The sequence below is a fragment of the Acanthochromis polyacanthus genome, chromosome 17 (genome assembly GCF_021347895.1).
Source record: "Acanthochromis polyacanthus isolate Apoly-LR-REF ecotype Palm Island chromosome 17, KAUST_Apoly_ChrSc, whole genome shotgun sequence".
Classification (NCBI taxonomy): domain Eukaryota; kingdom Metazoa; phylum Chordata; class Actinopteri; family Pomacentridae; genus Acanthochromis; species Acanthochromis polyacanthus.
Genome location: NC_067129.1, coordinates 32271634 through 32291249, shown reverse-complemented (window position 1 = coordinate 32291249; position 19616 = coordinate 32271634). Strand labels below are relative to the sequence as shown.

The 19616-nt window shown below is 39.0% G+C and overlaps 1 protein-coding gene across 1 annotated transcript in view; it reads right to left on the bottom strand.

The window, feature by feature from the left end:
• The window catches only part of st6gal1 (ST6 beta-galactosamide alpha-2,6-sialyltranferase 1), a 36677-nt gene that overhangs the window by 13483 nt on the left and 3578 nt on the right, over positions 1 to 19616 (bottom strand). The window contains exons 3-6 of the mRNA XM_022220905.2: positions 11001 to 11207; positions 9946 to 10314; positions 8475 to 8739; positions 3807 to 3904 (exon numbers count right to left, since the gene is read on the bottom strand). Of these exons, the coding sequence (XP_022076597.1) occupies positions 3807 to 3904; positions 8475 to 8739; positions 9946 to 10314; positions 11001 to 11207 (939 nt within the window). The remainder of the gene's footprint in view (positions 1 to 3806; positions 3905 to 8474; positions 8740 to 9945; positions 10315 to 11000; positions 11208 to 19616) is intronic.

The following is a 19616-nucleotide window of genomic DNA, read 5'->3' as shown; positions in this document are numbered from 1 at the left end:
GACACACAAACACTACAAAAAACCCCCACAAAGCTACCACTCAAAGCCAAAAAAGTGACACATAACTACCACAAAGAGAATCCCGACCATCAAAAAGAGTCACAAAACCAATGCAGAGACGCTATAACCACAAAAAGACCCAAAATCACCAAAAAGAAACACAAATCCAACACAAAGAGACTAAAAATCACCAAAAACACACAAAAAATTATGTAAAAGAAACACAGCACAATGTCAAAAACACACAAAACCACCAAAACAAACATAAAACCACCACAAAGAGTCTCAAAACACTACAATAAAACACAAAAGCCCCACTCAAAACCATCAAAAAGTGACACAAAACAAACACAGAGACTCAAAACCACCAAATGTGCCATAAAATCAATACAAAATCACCAGAAAGACACAAAATCACCAAAAAAAAACACAAAACCAACACAAAAAGACTAAACATCACTACAAATAGACAAAAAATATGTCAAAAGGACACGAAACCACCAAAAACAAACCACAAAGAGTTTCAAAAACACTACAATAAAACACAAAACGTGACACAAAACCAATGCAGAGACAGAAAATCATCACAGAAAGACACAAAACCACCAAGAAGAAACATAAAACCAAACACAAAGAGGCTAAAAATCACCACAAACAGACAAAAAATTACATTAAAGGAACACAACACCATGTCAAAAAGGCACAAAGACAAACATTAAACCACAAAAAAGGGACCAAGAACCACCGAAAATAGAAACAAAATCACCAAAAAGAGACACAAAACCATTACAAAAAGACACAAAAGCAACACAATGAGTAACAAAAACATTCCAAAAAAAACACAAAACCACCAAAAGGTGACACAAAACCAACACAAAGACACAAAGACACAAAATCACCAAAAAGAAACACAAAACCACCATAAAGACCCCAAACCACCAAAAACAGACTTAATATCACCACAGACAAACAAAAAATTATGAAACAGAAACACAAGATCATGTCAAAAAGAACCAGAACCACCAAAAGGAAATGCAAAACCAACTCAAAGAGACTAAATATCACCACAAAGAGACTCCAAACCACCAAAACAAGACAAAACCACTGCAGCTGCACTTTGAAAGGCTGCATTATGAATCATACAAAGCTTGAAAAGAAAATCTCACAAAATGAGATGCTCTAAATCAGTGGTTGGCAACTGGCGGCCCGCGGGCCAAAACTGGCCCGTCAGGAATAATATCTGGCCCGCCAGATGATTTTGAAAATTTGATTTGGCACGGAGCCAAGCCAGTCCGTCAACACCAAACTCGCATGGTCGGCTGCTGCCGGGCATTTCCGCGTTTGCACTACTGGTCGTACACGGTTGTACCAGCCAGATTTCAACAGTGTGTGCAAAATGTGTGTGTGTCTCGGGAGTCATTTTTAATACATCTATGATCAGAATTGAGACGTGTGTCCCAAGCAGCGGCGATCAGCTGTAGAAGCTCCGCTGCTCACGGCATCGCTCCCCCGCTCGCGGAATTGGAGCGCACCCCCCCCCGCAGGTTGGCCCGCTGTTCGATTGTTTACAAACATTTTGGCCCGAAGCCACATCTACTTGCGGACCCCTGGTCTAAATGAACTCAAGACACAAAGAGCTCAGCTACAAAAACACAGTTCCTTACACAGAAAAGCTGTAGGTTTTCTGACTTTTCTGCAGTCTACAGGGAACACAAGCTTCTCCAAGGAAAAAAAATCCTCCAGAAAGTCTTTCTTTGCAGTATTTTCTTTAATCTAGAGCTGGCTGCAGCTTTCCTCAGTTTTACATCACAGTAAACTGAATATTTGGGTCTCTCTGAGATTGTGATTTTTACTATTTTCTAACATCTTACAGAAAAATCAGTCTATAAAACTGATTTCAACTCAACAAATATTCAGAATAATTATGCAAACATGCCCTGCAAACCTAATTTAATGCAACAACTATGCAAAATCCAATGCAGTGTACGAAAAACAAAACCCTGGTTTGACTGTTAATGTAAAGCGGCTGACGAGTGGAGATGATTCAAGCTCCAGAAGTACTCCAGAGCTCGTGACACTAGTTTCAGCTCCTCATAGCGACTTGTACTCACTGCAAAAACAGATAAAAACAGATAAAAACACCCACGAGCGGCTCATCTCTGCCGTTGCTGCAGTTTCCTCCGCAAAAACACCCACAGTCCATTTGAAAAACGGCCAAAAGTTTACGTCGATGCCAAACATGCAAAGTAGAAGCGTGTTAAATAATGCAAAAACAAGCTGTATGTTTTGCACTGGGTTCAGTCTGTGTTGGACTGCATGTTAAGATGATCATTTCACACAATGCTGAGCTTAGTTTAGGAGTTTTACAGATTAAAATGACAGGAATCATAAGAATATAAATATCTTCATTTAAAAAACAGCCTGTGATGATTGTTGCTCGATACATGAGGGTTCAGTTCTTCTGTTCTAAATCGTTTGCACGCAGCAGGATGAAAATAAAAGCAGCATGATCGCTCACTGGTTTCCACAGCAACCAGTCAGCCCTGCTTTTTTTTAAACTATCATCACGTAGCCAAGAAGCATCCAGTGTTTTACCAAAACGAACTACCAACTGACCTGTTGCCCTTTGAGTACAGTTACAGGAAGCACCTCAAAATGACACAAAAACATCTACAAAAGTGAAGAAAAACCACCAGAGACACAAAATAAGATACGCAAAAATACCAAAAAAAAAGAGAAGCAATCCCACTACAAACAAATTTAAAATTATTTTAAATACACAAAATGACCACAAAAAAAGACAGAAAATCAGCACAAGGTGACAAAAAATGACTATCAAGTCAAACAAAAATACCGAAAGCCACCACAAACAGATTTAAAAAGACATAAAATTACCACAAAGAGAAACAAAACAACCACTGTGAGACACAAAACCATCACAAAAGACAGAAAACACCCGAAAAAAGACACAAAACCACTAAAAACTACAGCAAAACCATCCAAAAGAGACTCAAGTTGGAATAAGTACTTTCCATTCCAATTTTAAGCTGGATGACTGAAGCAAGTAGAGTCTTTATTTATGAAGGATTCTTTTGAAACAAGGTTCAGTCCTCAGCTGGGAAAAACTGCAGTTCCTCAAATGTCCACTAGAGGCTATAAAAGCGAGTCAATCTCCCATTGACCTCCATGCTAAAATGTTGAACTTTACAGGAGAAATAAACATGTTTACAGCCTTCTATAAAACAATTTTGGTCTCTATGGTTAGTTTTTCTGCTCGAGATAATTGTACATGATGTAACTTTTCTCATAACTCACTGTTATAATTGTATTAAGGTTCAAAGTTATGCGTAATTTAGGATGATTTTATACTGAAGCTGTCTATTAATAATGAACAGTGGGTTGATATGAAAGCAATCCATAATGATATATAAAAGTGAGTAGAGGCTTTTTTATTAGAAAACTGGAAAAAGAAAAAATTCAGTTCCTCAAATGTCCACTTGAGGCTCCAAAATCGAGTCAACCCCCCATAGAGCCCCATGTTAAACTGTCCAACTTTACAGTAGAAATAAACATGTTTACAGCCTTTTACAACAAAATGATGAGATCATTTCATTCTTTCTTGTTTTCATAAATAAAATAAAACACAATTTTTCCTTTTTCAGATTTTGGATTCTGAACTTTATACGATCTGTGGGCTTATTCTTTGTTCTAACTTGTACGTTTTCTAATGTTCACTGTGAGGTTTTCTCTTGGAAGATGCTGTATTTTTAAAGTCGTAGGCCGGATATCACAGTTTCTGCGTTTACCTGCGAGTTGATGAGGCGAATGGTGGTTTTAGAGCCGACGTCCTTCTCGTAGCCGGTGGTTGGGGCGGCGTTGAAGCGCAGCACGGCGTCATGAGAGTCTGCGGTTTAAAAACAACAGCTTTATAGGAGAAGTTCATCTTGGTGGGTCACTGTCTCTGTAAATAACTGTGGGAATGAGGCAGCCTTTAACTGACCTGCCACTTCGACGGTTGATTTTAATGAATACTTTAAAACAAAACAACAGAGGCTGCATTTAGGGGTCTTGTTTCACTAAATTAACAAAGGTCACTTTGTAAACTTCGCCTCTTTTCAACCTGTTTGTCCGCTGGGACGAATCCTCCCTGTTTACTGGCATAAACAGCAGCTGTGGGAACAAAAGTGTCTTTGAAACAACCAAGCAAACAGCTGCCCACCTCCTAGGAGGGTGAAGGTGTTTATTCATACCTGATGATCAACACATTCACTATTTAAGAAAACACTCTGATCTGCAGCTAAACACTGGACAAAACACCGGTTTAACCCTATTCTGGGCATTTATTTCTTTAACGTGGACTCATTTTTCAGTGCAATATAAAGTCCTGCACCTCAGTGGAAAGAACCAGAAATGACAAGAAAAAAATTATTTGTTTTCCAGAAATAAATTGGAATCAACATGTACAATATTTCGCAAATGTTCAAAGGCATTACCAACAGATATTGACCTATCTACATATTTACAACCTCTACAAACTTCAACTGTAGAAAGATGTTTCACCATGTTGGATGTATCTCCAACAACTTGCTCCTCTGTTCACTGTTTCTGAGCCTTGCTGCATTTATTTTATTGATCCACTTCTGTTGCAAATTATATTTTTTGGACAATTTTTAGACAGTCTGAGTCTACAAAGATGTTTCACCATGCTGAATGTATCTTCTTTCAAACATAATTTGAAACTTCTCTGAAAAAAACTACAAATTTCTACAAAGAACCAAAAAAATTTGTCCAAAAATAACTTGAAAACTGTCCTAAATAATTGCAAACTAGTTTTGGACACTGAATCATTTTTGACTATTTTCAGTTGGTTTTGAGTCAATTCTAGAAAGATGTTTCACCATGCTGAAAGTATCTTCCAACAACTTGCTCCTCTGTTCACTGTTTCTGAGCCATGCTGCATTTATGTTATTGATCCAGTTTGTTTTATTTTACTCTTTTGTCCTTTGCTCTGTGGATTTATGTCATGTCACGTAAAACAAAATGGTATAAATTAGAGAAACAACAACAACTAATTTTTAAGCTGAGATTTGGTAGTTTTCCTGATTTTACAGCGACTTGACAATCCACCAATTCTTTCTGTTTCAACAGTTTCCAGCGGATAAATGGGGTCATTTTTGGTCCTTCATTGAAGCTTACGAACCCACTAGTGTCTTCTGTGGTCCAGAGGGTCTAAAATGCAAAAATTCCAAGAGCGAGTTCCCACGCAACTCTGCAGAGAGCCGATAAAAATAGCTTGAAATGACTCCTCAAGGCATTAGGGAAGTTTTTGCAGAGATTAAACTGTTCTTCCAAAGCGGTCAACAGGGAAAATTCTTTCGGATGTGTAGGACAGAGACTTGAATTCTTGTTTTGTGTCTAAATGCGTGAACAGAAACCGGATCAGAAATCTTAAAAAAAAAAAAAGCAATAAAATCTGGCTTCCTTGGTCCAGTCAAACAAATCACACTACATATGTCACAGCGTCAGAACAGAAGCTCCAGACTGATGAAACTGACCAGATCCTCGACCAAAAACTTACTTTAGGAGGAGGATTTAAACCAGCTCATTCCTGCACATACTTTAACTACCTTCATAATACCTTGGATTTGCTTCTTATTTGACGAATTTAAAATATTTCTAGAGACACAGGACACTCAGCTGTACACTATTAAGATTCTCTATTTTAGATTGAATCCACATCTGTATATTCATCTACTGGGTGTGCAGAATTATTAGGCAAATGAGTATTTTGAACACATCATCCTCTTTATGCATGTTGTCCTACTCCAAGCGGTATAGGCTTGAAAGCCTACTACCAATTAAGCATATCAGGTGATGTGCATCTCTGTAATGAGAAGGGGTGTGGTCTAATGACATCAACACCCTATATCAGGTGCGCATAATTATTAGGCAACTGCCTTTCCTTTGGCAAAATGGGTCAGAAGAGAGATTTGACAGACTCCGAAAAGTCAAAAATAGTGAGATGTCTTGCAGAGGGATGCAGCACTCTTAAATTTGCCAACCTTTTGAGGCGTGATCGTTGAACAATCAAGCGTTTCATTCAAAATAGTCAACAGGGTCGCAAGAAGCGAGTTGAAAAAACAAGGCGCAAAATAACTGCCCATGAACTGAGGAAAATCAAGCATGAAGATGCCATTTGCCACCAGTTTTGCCATATTTCAGAGCTGCAACATCACTGGAGTGTCAAAAAGCACAAGGTGCGCAATATTCAGGGACATAGCCAAGGTAAGGAAGGCTGAAAAACGACCACCACTGAACAAGACACACAAGATAAAACGTCAAGACTGGGCCAAGAAATATCATAAGACTGATTTTTCTAAGGTTTTATGGACTGATGAAATGAGAGTGAGTCTTGATGGGCCAGATGGAGGGGCCCATGGCTGGATCGGTAAAGGGCAGAGAGCTCCACTCCGACTCAGACGCCAGCAAGGTGGAGGTGGGTTACTGGTATGGGCTGGTATCATCAAAGATGAGCTTGTGGGACCTTTTCGGGTTGAGGATGGAGTCAAGGTCAACTCCCAGTCCTACTGCCAGTTTCTGGAAGACACCTTCTTCAAGCAGTGGTACAGGAAGAAGTCAGCATCGTTCAAGAAAAACATGATTTTCATGCAGGACAATGCTCCATCACACGCATCCAAGTACTCCACTGCATGGCTGGCCAGAAAAGGTCTAAAAGAAGAAAAAATAATGACATGGCCTCCTTGTTCACCTGATCTGAACGCCATAGAGAACCTGTGGTCCCTCATCAAATGTGAGATCTACGGGGGGGGCAGTACACCTCTCTGAACAGTGTCTGAGAGGCTGTGGTTGCTGCTGCACGCAATGTTGATCATGAACAGATCAAGACACTGACAGAATCTATGGATGGCAGACTTTTGAGTGTCCTCGCAAAGAAAGGTAGCTATATTGGTCACTGATTTGTTTTTGTTTTTGAATGCCAGAAATGTATATTTGTAAATTTTGAGTTGTTATATTGGTTTCCCTGGTGAAAAAAAATAAGTGAAATGGGTATATATTTGTTTTTTGTGAAGTTGCCTAATAATTATGCACAGTAATAGTCACCTGCACACACAGATCTCCTCCTAAGATACTGAAACTAAAAAAGCCCCACTCCAACTTCGAAAAATATTCAGCTTTGATATTTATGAGTCTTTTGTGTTCATTGAGAACATAGTTGTTGTTCAATAATAAAATTAATCCTCAAAAATACAACTTGCCTAATAATTCTGCACACCCTGTATTCTCTTTCCACTGTTAACCGTAGGAGCCCCTTGATATCTTTTATCAAGTGACTCATTATTCATCTTGAAACAGCCACACCACCATCCTGTGGAGAATTCTGCATGTCAGCCGAAGTTATTCGTGGGTTTTTCTTTGTATCCCAAACAATTTTCCTGGCAGTTGTTGCTGAACTTTTGTGGATCATGGCTTGGTATCATCAGAACCCCTTATTTTTCCTTAGTTTCCTTTTCAGGGTTTAAAGACTGTTGATTGGCAAATGTTTGGATATCTTTCGATATCTGTTTCCTGTTTTATGAAGTTCAACCACCTTCTCTCGCAGGTCCTCTGATGGTTCACTGCAAAAAATGCCCCTCTCAAAACAAGAATACAAACTTATTTCAAGGAATTTTTACCTTAAAATAAGTGAAAAAAATCTGCCAACAGAACAAGTGAAAACATCTTGGTCAGATCTTAAAATTAGCTGGGAAAACTTATTTTAAGCTCTATTTTACCAGGATTGTCAAGCTTAGGTGTCTTAAAATAAACCAGACAAGCTACAAAAAATAGCAGTTTTTCACTCAAAAATAGATTTTGTGTCATGTAACCTCCTAATTTGAGATGTATAAACCCTCCTGTTGTCTTGATTTACAGACACCAAAAAAAGATTGTGTCCTTGTCTGAAAAAAATCCAAAAAAATCAGAAGAAAAATTCAACAAATTTATAAAATTTGCAAAACCTTCAGGAAGAAAACTCCAATAATTCCTTAAAAGTTTACCTGAAAAGTTTTATTTTTTAAAAAATTACCCCAAATGTGGCAAGAAAATTCTTGTAAATATTTTCAAAAAATGAGTGAAAATCTTCCAAAAAAATCTTAAAAATATCTAAAGTGATTACATATACATCAGTAAAACCTCTAATATTTTCTTTAAGAGCATTCACATAGAAATCAACCAAAATCCAGCAAAATTTACTGGATTTGGTTGATTTTTTTGTGAATGTTCTTAAGAAATATTTTTACCATTTATTTTTTTCCACCAAAAAATGTCATAATTACGCTCTGGAGATCGTTTGGAATCTGGAAAAGTCAGAACCACGACGGTGTTTGCTGAGTTCAACTGAGAAGGAGGTGACAAGAGTTTGGACGCCAACTGTGTCCATCTAAGGATGAAACATAAATGTGAAAATCTCTCACCGATCTCTTTGCCCAGTCCGGAGTAGCGCAGCGACCCGGCTGACGACACCACGGCGCAGCTCTTGTACGGCCCGAGCTCGGAGGTCAGCGGCTTCGGCGGCAGCTGTGCGGCCCAGGGCAGCGCCGAGAAGGGCTGGAGGTCGGAGGTCAGAGTCGTGACCTCCACGTTGTCCTTGAGCTGGCAGAGAAGCTCGGGACCGCTCAGTTTTGGCCGGCTGGAGACGCCGCCAGGGCCCGACAACTGGACTCCGTATTTATTCATCGCCTCGAAACGCAAGAAAATCACAATCACAAGAGCACAGTATGAGTTTAGACAAATACACACAAGCACAGGCAGCAAACGAGATTTAAAAGCGTGTTATCTTAAAACAACAACTAAAAAAAGCAAAATTTTCACCATTTATGAGCCAGAAAGTATAAAAAAACAGAACAAACCATCAGATCTTCAACTTTCTAATGGTCCTTGAACTAATTATTTGGCTGTCAGAAAAGCTTAGAATCACTATAAATAATTGAAATCACTTCTTTCATTTAAAAATTCACCAAAAATTAAATGTTTGTTGTAAATGGATTCCATAAAAAAACCAAAAATTCTGCATTCCACGACACAACCATGAAGTCATCAGTGAATCAGCTGAGACCAACGATCACCTGACAAAAATTCAGCGATTTTTCAGCTGAACTGCAGGCAGTGTTGACACAGAACAGAGAGAAGACGAGTATAGACACAAATTAAAAACTAAACTAGTGAATTATCTACAGTATGTGGAGCCACAAATTTCACCACCTGTTTTTAACACTTTTATTTCAATTTTAGTAAAAAAAATAAATAAAAGAATTTCTCTTTTGTTTTCTGTTTCTGTTGTTCCAACTGTGTCATTCTGCACAGAAGATATTTCTGAGTTCTCTCTCCTTTATGGTTGTTTGTTTCAATAGAGGTGCAGGACTTCATAATGCAGTGAAAAATTAGATTAGAGTGAGGAGAAATGCAAAAAAACGCCCAAAAACTGCTTAAGGTTTGAAGGGTTAACGTTCACATTGTGCACAACTTATTCTATTGAAAATAGAACTACAGTTTTGTGTGAAAACTTTACATATTTGTAGCTTATAAACCTCAGAGAGGAGAAAGGTGATAAAAACCTTCATGATACCTGATACCTCTGACTGCGGTTTTAGTCTTTACATAAAAAAAGCCTGAAAATATCAAACTTGCTTCAAAGTAAAAACTGTCCATCTCTGTGTTTCGCGTCCATGTTCCCCAGACTCAAAACTCCACAATCATAAACAGTCTGAGCATCAAATTTTTTCCACATTTCAGCTCTGATAACGGTCCGTAAACCTCACAAGGAGCCAGCACTAAACTTTGACTCTTATTGTGAAAGTTGTCCCACCTCCTTCCCAATAACTGAACATTAGAGCTGCATTTGTTGACAAGCTGCAGAAACAGGTGAAGCTTTGAGGCTCATCTCACCTGGTAGTTCTGCACCACCTTCCTCAGTCGGCTTCCCAGCATGCTGCTGGACATCTCGTCGTCCCACACCTCCCCCAAAAGCCCGTGAGGCCCGAAGAACTCGGCGTCCCCGCCCCTGCCGCTCAGCTCCCCCCTCCGTCGGCCTCCAAACAGGGTCTCCAGCGCTCGTGTGAAGGGCCGCGGCAGCAGCCGAGAGAAGAAGCCGGAGGGCTCACGCTCCTTTGATCTCCGCTTCGACGGCGACTCCACGAGGTTGTGGGTGTGGTTCGGAGAGGAGAGGACGGGGATTGGACGGTGAGGGTCACCTGGGACGACACCTGGGAGCTTCTGAGGGTCGATGTACATGGGCTTGGCTCCGCCTCTCAGCACCTGTGGGCGCCAGAAGGACAAAGAAAGACGACAATCAATTATTCATAGCGGTGGAAGCTTTGATTTTATTAGTTTCTTGTGGCTGGAAATGACACAAAAATACAGAAAAACATTGTGTTGAGATGCTAATGAGATTTTTGGACCACTGGACCTTCCAACGACGATGTGGAACATGGAGCTAAAGAAAAGGTGAAAAGAAAACGAATGTGTTGGAGTCCAGATCTGAATCCCATCGAGAGTCTGAAGATCAGAGTGATGGAAGGAAGTCTTCAAGCTCCAATAGATGGAGATCGAGACAAAGTGGAACTTACAGCAAGTTAGAATGATCAGATTAGCGTTTCTTTTTCCGATAAATTAGTAAAGGTGAGTTTTTACCGTGACATCTTTCGACTGCGGTTGACTGCAAAGATGTTACGGTAAAAACTCCCCCTTATGAACACTAATCTGATAGAATAAGACGACAAAATGAACATAATCAACCTACAAGTTAGAATGACTCCCAGGAACATTGAATTTTCACTAATCATACAAAATAAATATAAAAATAGTTCAAATTGATCTTGAACTCAGCCTTTTCTCAGCCAGAAGAAACCTTTTGGTCCAATAAGAACTCTATGAATCATTAACTATAACTGAATTTGACCATTTCACTTCTGTTAGCACCAAACAGCCAAACAACCACAGACCTTGATGACTGAATGTGCACGAGGTTGAGCTCGGGTTCGAGCCCGGATGCCGAAGATGGCGTCGGTGACGGGCACGCTGTTCTCAGCACAGAGAGCGTACAGCAGCGCCATGGAGACGCAGAAGAAGGCCATGCAGAGCGCTCCGCGGCGAGCCCGACGCCTCAGACGCCACAGCAGGCTGACCCGGTCCATCGCCGCCCCGGGGATCTGCACAGGAAACAGCAGTAAACACAGGAGGAAGTGAAGCGTTCAGCACATCCAGCTCTCATTACATCACACATCTGAGGGCTGAAATATGAAACCAGATTAGAGAGTTAGCAAGTAGGGGTAAGGTCTTTTAACCAACTAGATCTCCATGGTAAGTGATGCTGTGGAGTTAGATCTCCATGGTAACTGATGCTATTGAACTAGATCACTATTGTAACCGACACTGTGGTGCTAGATCACCATGGCAACTGATGCTGTGGAGCTAGATCTCCGTGGTAACTGGTGCTGTGGAACAGTTTCTGTTCAGAGTTTCAGCTTTAAATCGGCTTTCAGAAGTGTCTCTCTTTAACCAAATTCCTTCCTAATGACTCTTTATGAATGATTCAGATCCTCAGCTGAGGGGAGGAAATAAAAAAGTCCAGTTAAAGTCTGCCACCATTTTCAAAATCGTTTTTTGACACTTTTTTTTGTGTAAGTCTGAGAGCCTTTAACGGAGCTGGAATAGTAAGGTGTCACATTACTATGATATGCTTTCAGGGTTTGGTAGGATTGCAACTGCAACGATAAGTTTTCATTTCATTTGAATTCAAGTTTATTTATATAGCACAGATTCACAACATGTCATCTCACAGCACTTAGCATGGTAAGGCACAGATTTTATGAATTGTAAACAGAGAACAGCAAACCCAACAATCTAAAGATACCTTTGGATTCCCAATGAACGACGGTGGAAAGGAATGAAAAATGTTATTTGTGTTCAAATGATTCAAATAGGGTTTATTTTTGCATGGAAATGAAACGTTTGTTTGCATAAATTTTAACATTTGTGGTGAAGGACAATAAAAATTTAAAAAACAGTATTTTAGCACCATCCTCTTTTGGCATTTATCAATGTGGAGAGTTTTAGAAAAATATTTAGATGAGGGTTTTGCAATATCTCTGTTTAGGGTTTCACTTTTTATTGAAAAAGTCAACAGTACTAGGCAAGAAAATAATAAATGGATTATTCCGTAAACACATAAACCAAATCAATGAGTATTTTGTTATTTCACATTTAAATACGCAACAAAAAGATGGTACATCAATAAATAGGTCAAATTAAACCACTTAACCCTTGTGTTCTCCTGCAGGTCAAAACTGATCTGGTTTAAAGTTTGAAAATGGGGAAAAAAATATATGTTCACAGTGAAACTTCTGATGTCCACATTTTCAACATTTTTGGGAAATCTTTGAACATTTTTTGGGTGAAAAAAAAGAAATGTTAAACATTTTTCTTAAGAACATTAAAAAAAAACGAATTTTGCTGGATTTTGGTTGATTTTTATGTGAATGTCCTGATTTTTAAAAAAATATTCTTACTCATTTTAAAAAATATTTACAAGAATATTCTTGCCAAATTTGGGGGATTTTTCTTCCTGAAGGTTTTGCAAATTTTCAGAAATCTGGGGAATTTGTTTGCTGAATTTTTGTATTTTTTTCAGACAAGGAAACAAAATTTTTTGGTACCTGTAAATAAGAACAACAGGAGGGTTACTACTTCGATTAATGGTGGAATTTAAAAACCTACTGTAAAATGCAATTTAGAACTAATTTAAAATCTTAATTCCGGGTTCATGTTGAAATCAGGCATTTAAAAATTGAGACTCCTTTTCTGCATTTCCATTTTCCCTTTTGTTGGTTTGAATTCACTTTGCTCCTTTCGGTTGATGAATCTACTTTTTTCTGTCCATTTAAACGCCAGTTAATTATTTCCATGACATTTGAGACGCTCCACATTCCAGATCCACAGAGCAGAAGACGGACGCTATCTGCACGGCCGGATACCGTGTTCTGTTTGTGCAACAACGATGGTCACTTGATTCAAACGCAAAGCAAAGAAAACAGCAGTTTAAAGGGAATCCCGGCTTCTCGTACTCTGAGAACAGAGAGTGAAAGCACAAAGGGGAATGAGGGTGCGGGTGGATGCCATCGGCGCCCCGGGCGACGGGTGAAATCAGGGAGAAAGAGCAGCGAGGAAAAGGAGGAGGAGGAGGAGGAGGAAGATGACTCGACTCACGAGAGGACAGATGGAGGAAGAGAATCGGGACAAGAGAGGCCTGCAGAGAATGAAAGAGAGAGACGGAGAGCCAAGAAGGCGTCTCTCTTTATCCCACAATGCATCTGTGTCGCCTGCATTCGACCCGACTTTCCGCCACATTTAACGGCAGCAAATGAGCTTAGGGAAGCGAGCCGCTATAAATAATAATGTGGCTTCTGCAGCAGAATAAAATTTAACACCTGTTTCACCGTCATGTGTGAAAAAAAGGTGGCGTGGAGTGAAGAGGCCTCATATTACATATTATCCTGTCAGCATCGCCCAGCAGATGATAGCAATTATTCTTACCAATGTCACTGATTAATTATTAAACAAGACCTGGACAGAGATAAGCAGGAGAAAATGAAAGATGTGCATAAAAATGTTCACCAATTTATGAATATTACAGGTCTGAAACAGCAGCACAGGTAAAGATCAAACACCAAAGCCTTTAATAAGTAGCATTACCGTCTAAGGTAAGCTGGACGGATCATATAGACCAGGGGTGTCAAACTCAAAACAAAACTTTTAAACTCAAAACATTTTAGTCACAGAAATCTGGAACTGAATACCAGACAAAATATTACAAAAATGAGACGCAAAATGACAAAAACGAGACACAATACGACAAAACCGAGAACCAAAATGACAAAAAAATGAGACAAATGACAAAAATGAGACAAAAAATTACATAAAGAGTCCAAAGTTCTGAGTTGTCACCCCTGATTCTGAGTCACAGTTCACAGATATAGCCCTTGTGCCTGAAATTGAGTTGCCAGATGTCACCCTTGTTCCTGAGTCAGAGTCAACTTCTGACACCACTGTTCTTGAGTCAGTCCTCCTGGGAACATCGAGCCAAAGAAACATCAGTCTGGTCATCAGTACCACGTTCACCTTCTCAGATTATTTAATATATTTGTTAAAGACCCTTTCCTCATGTGTCTCCTCTGTTTTTTCTTCCTACTTTGGTGTTTTCTTCCTCTTTTGTTTTGATTGCCTGCCCTGCCCTCATTAGTTTCTTGTTTCAGACATAACTAACTGCGTGTACAGTTGTGTGTCTTCCTTATTCTTTGCCGGTTCTTTCCTGTTTGTTCACCCACCTGTTGACAATCTTGTGTATCCTGCGTCTCTTCTCGCGCTCTTGTGTTCCTACTTGTTTGTTCCTGAGTTGGATATCTTCTGTTGGACTTGAATTTGTTGTTTTTCTCCAGAACTCCAGACGGTTGTTGTTTGTGACTCTGCCAGCCTTTGTTTCGCTGTTTTGTTAGTGGTATTAAAGTTGTGCATCCAACCTGCCTGACTGCTGTGTGCTTGTCTTTGGCTCCAGTTTCCTTATCCTCACATAACAGGAATCAGCATTAATACTTAACGAGGAGGAGACAATAAGCAACAAAACGAGCGGCAAAAGAATGGTACTGATGTATTAGTGGTTCATTAATACTCTGAGACATCTCAGGACAAAGACAACAGCAGAACCCGCCTGAGAATTATTATGTTTTCAGGTTTTCTTCAGCATCACAGTATCCAGTGACAGCTATGTCTAATAATAATAAATCTAATAACAATAATGTGTACAATATATACAAGAACGTAGAATGGAAAATGAATAAATATAAATAATTTGTGTTAAAATGTGTGCTTTAAAATCTGATATTCAGACAACTCTGTACCTCTGTGTGACATTCGTCTCCTTGCTAAACTCTGCTGTGACTTGAGTGACTTTGAGCGTCTTTAAGAAAATTCTCCTGACAACATCCATGGATTAATTACAGACAAAATCACTCAGTAAAAACTGAGGATCACAGTGCAGCTCACTGATTCCACTTCCTGTTTACATCCTTCAAATCTGCGAGGAAAAAAATAACAACAGCAACCGCAAATCCTGCAATGTTAGCATGATTATTTACAAATAACTTTGCTCTAAAACGACCAACACACCAACCACCATCACTTTACCACCCTGCTGAGCCCTGTGGCTGAGTTAGTGGTGCTCAAGCATGAGTTTCAGCCTCACAAAACCAGTAGTGATACAATGAAATGCAATCACCGAGCCAAAGTAAATCCCTGCAGACAGGAAGGTGGGCTAACATGACTCAGCGATTCCTGCAGCAGGTACTCGACAAGCATGCAGCCTCAAAATCTGACGCAGGGCGAGCAATGCTTTACAAAAAAGGCAAAGAACAGTATTTATACTGCAATAATTTTTTGTTATTTTAGCATTTTACCCAAATACTCATGAAGTATGTTCTCTTTATGGCTTCTAAAACTGCTGAAAAATGGTTGTTTTCGTTCCTTACGTGCTCCATGGAAACACGTCAGCTGGTTTTCTTTCATTATTTTCATATTTAACCTGCTAGTGGCTTTGCTTTTAAAAATCGCCAAAATGACACCATTTATCAGAGACAGAAACTTCAAAAACAAATCACGGGACTTTCTACTTCATGACGGTCCTTGAACTCATCGTCTGTGACTTGCCATTACACTGGAAAACTTAACCAAATCCAAGATTAACATTATGACATTTCATTAAATCACTTTATTTTACATGTCTCAATTTAAATTTCATCAAAAACTAACTGTTTGTTCCAATTAGATTATGTCAAAAACAAACAATGCTATGTTTCTTGGTGCAACGGAAAAGCAATGACTGATGCAGCTACTATTAACGGTGATGTGACAAATATTCAGGAATATTCGGCTAAAGTCCAGGCTATTTACACTGAGCAGAGAAGAAACTAATGCAAAATGTTAAAAGCAAAGTATCTATAGCATGTAGAATTTGTTTTATGTTGCACATAACAATCTAAGCTTTTTTCAATTTAGGTAAAAATTAATATTCAAAGACATTCAACTTCTAGAACTTTGTTACGCTGCACAAAATACATTTCTGTGTTTTTTTCATGGAGGTGCCAGACTTTACATAGCAGTAAAAAATGAGCAAACAGTGATGAAAAAGGAGCAAAAAACACCCAGAAAACCCCTGGGGTTCAGCGGGTTTAGGGTTTTCCTGGAGGAGTTTCAAACATGGACGGTGTTTTATGTATAAACTGTGAAGACTCTGGAGACAAATTTGTACTTTGTGATGCTGGACAGTAGATACAATTTTTAAAAATGCAGAAGTGCACAATGATCTGACTGATTTGAGGCCTTTTTGCCTAATGGCTCTGGGAGAGGTTTCGCTGATTAAATCGAGGTTTTTCAGCCCTCCCGGTTCGACCGAGCTGCCAGGGGAGAAACAACGATGAGGCACTTTATCCCTGACAACAAGATTCACAGGAACACAAACAGCCCTCCACCAGTCCTCCCGGTGGAGGTATTCCAGTCATCGGGAGGGACCAGAACAAGGTGGAAGGATTATATATCCCATCTGGCCTGGAAACACCTTCAGATCCCAAAGGAGGGGCTGAAGAAAGTAGCTAAAGAGAAGGGCTCCTTTCCTCAGGTTGCTACTGCCACGACCTCGATCTGGATAAGCATCAGAAGAAGGTTGGAGGCACGATTAAATCTAAATAACACAGCTGGGATTTCTGGAAAGCGATGCCAAGCCTCTGAAACGTGACGGTCCTTGTTTCTCTCCGTTATCGCAGGTAGTGAAGCCGAATAATCTGGGACGAGTTACAGTGCTGGCAAAAAGGGTTCTAGAAAGTAATGCCAAATGTTTAAAAACATAACATGTAAATTAGTGACTGCATAAGTATCCACCTCCTTTAAAATGACTCAACTTATTCAACAGATGTACCACTAACTAGTGCTAGAAGTCTCACAGTTAATAACATAAAGGTCATCTGAGGTCAGTGAATGAGTCTCAGTGATTGTAGTATAAAGACTCCTCTATCTGGAAGGTCCGGTCACTGGTGGATCACTTCTCCTGGATAGAACTACACCATGAAGACTAAAGAACGCTCCGAGACACTCTGAGAAAAGGTTGTCAAAATAATAGCAGGTCGTCCTCCAAGCAAGAAAGAGTCTAGTGAGGGAGGCCACCAAGACACCTATGACACCTGAAGGAGATACAAGCTTCAGTAGCTTCTTCACCAGTCAAAACTTTAAGGGAGACAAAGGGAAAGTAGACGCTGTAGAAAAAAACTCAACTAGAGTTCACTAGAAGGGATGTGGAGATGCTAAAGTCACCTGTAAGAAGATTGTTTGGCCCGATGAGACCTAAATTAAGGTTTTAGATGATATGTTTGGTACATCATTGCAAACGCACGATCACTCTTGTGAAGCATGGTGGTGGCAGCATCATGACGTGAAGCATGGTGGTGGCAGCATCATGATGTGAAGCATGGTGGTGGTGTCTATAACTTTTAATTTTTTTCTGTGTATTTCTGCTGTTTTGGTCAATGTTTTTGTCTGTATTATTTTTTTAATTCATCTAATTGAATTAATATAATTCTACTGTGGTTTATCTTTAATGTATTTTTTTATTTTATGTGCTTTTGCCAGTAAAACTACTCTGAATGACCTCTGTGTGGGACAAGGTGACGTATAAACAGGTTATTGATGAATGAATGAATGAATGAATGTGAAGCGAGCAGATCAAACTGCAGAGACAGATGGCGGTGTCGGTCGGTGTCTGCTTAAAGACGACACACTAAATCCTTACACACACACACAGACAGACAGACACACAGACACACACACACACACACACACACACACACACACACACACACACACACATAAAACGACTTCAACTGACCTTGAACTAAAATCTCACGCTAAAATTTATTTACGCTACAGGTGTGTTTTTTAATCCTTAAGGGCAGCAAACGTGCACAGATTAATAATATTTAATAATATTTTGATGTTGCTATCGATTATAGATACAGACAATCTGATCTGATGCAACATGAGGGTGAAATATGTGCAGCATTGCATGGATATGATCAATATATCTCTTTATTTAGTGTTTATACTACGTGTTTATATACATTTCCTACATTTATCTTATCGTCTAATTATAAAATGCCCTAAAATGTCTCTAAATATTTACATTTTTATGCAGTCTGCAGGCAGAACTGGACTGACACTGAAGCCGTTCTCGCAGAGACGGTGTTTAATCTTCAGGCGGAGGACTTACGGAGTCATAAACTGTTGGTGATTAAAAGGTAGGAGTGTGTTTGCTGCTGCAGTGTGTGCGTTTTAATCCGTGGTGTGGTCGTGTGTGTGTGTGTGTGTCGGCAGCCGAGACGCTGATTGGTCGGCTGCGGTGCGACACTCGTCAGTCTTCTCTTTACGAACGTCGGCACCGATGCAGCTGTTTGACGTAGCGAACGCAGCCGTCCTGGATTAAACAGCCCCGCTGGAATTAATGACCCACATGAATGCTAAATCAACACACTGCAAATAAAAAAAATGCTGCAAATCTGGCAGCAAAGACGCCAGAAAAAAATACATCAAAAAATGGTGGAATAGTGTAAATTTGCAAACAGTAAAAACGGTGAAAATACTGCTAAATATCTGTAAAATAATCCTATAAAATAATAATATTTCAAGCCCATTTCAGTGTAACTTTATGGTCACACATTAGAAAATGACAAATGACTCTAACAATGCAATAGGAAATGAATAATGAATAAATATTAATTTAAAAATTTTTACAGTTAACATGTAAATTAATACATTTTTCCTCTGGAATTTTACATTATTTTTTTTTAATTTAGCAAAACGGAAAAATTGTAAAATACTGTTTTATGTGGATAATATTTACAGTTTTGTCCTGTTTTTTTTGTTTTTTGTTTTGCAGTTAACATCTAAATCCATATTTTTTTCAGATTTTACTCAATATTATCTGTCGTTAAAAAAAAATATTAATATTCATATTTTTATCTCTCAAATAACAGCAAGTGCCTGTAAAACTGTGTCTGAGCTGAAAATTTTGATATTTCATCTAAATCATTTTATTATTTGTGTTTCATTTCCTGAAAAAATAAACCATTTTCTCAAACAACAAACTTTAAAAATCTAAAAAATTTGAGCTTCTTGGAGCAACTGAGAAGTCAAAAGTGATCACATCTGATTTTAAAAAAATTCAAAAAATAAAACGTTTGTTGTAAAATAGTGTTGATGAAAAATAAAATCTGCATTCCAAGCATGAAGCCATCAGCGACTCCGCTGAGACCAACGGTCACGTGACAAAAATTCAGTGACTTTTCGGATGAACTGCAGGCAGTGTTCACACAGAACAAGCAAAGAAACAAATTAAAAATCTAAATAGGGAAATATCGTTCGTATGTGAAGCCACCGTTATTTTCTAGTGTTGGTAACATTGCTAGGCACATGAACTAAAATTAAATAATCAAAGAAATTCAACTTATTTTAGTGACTTATGG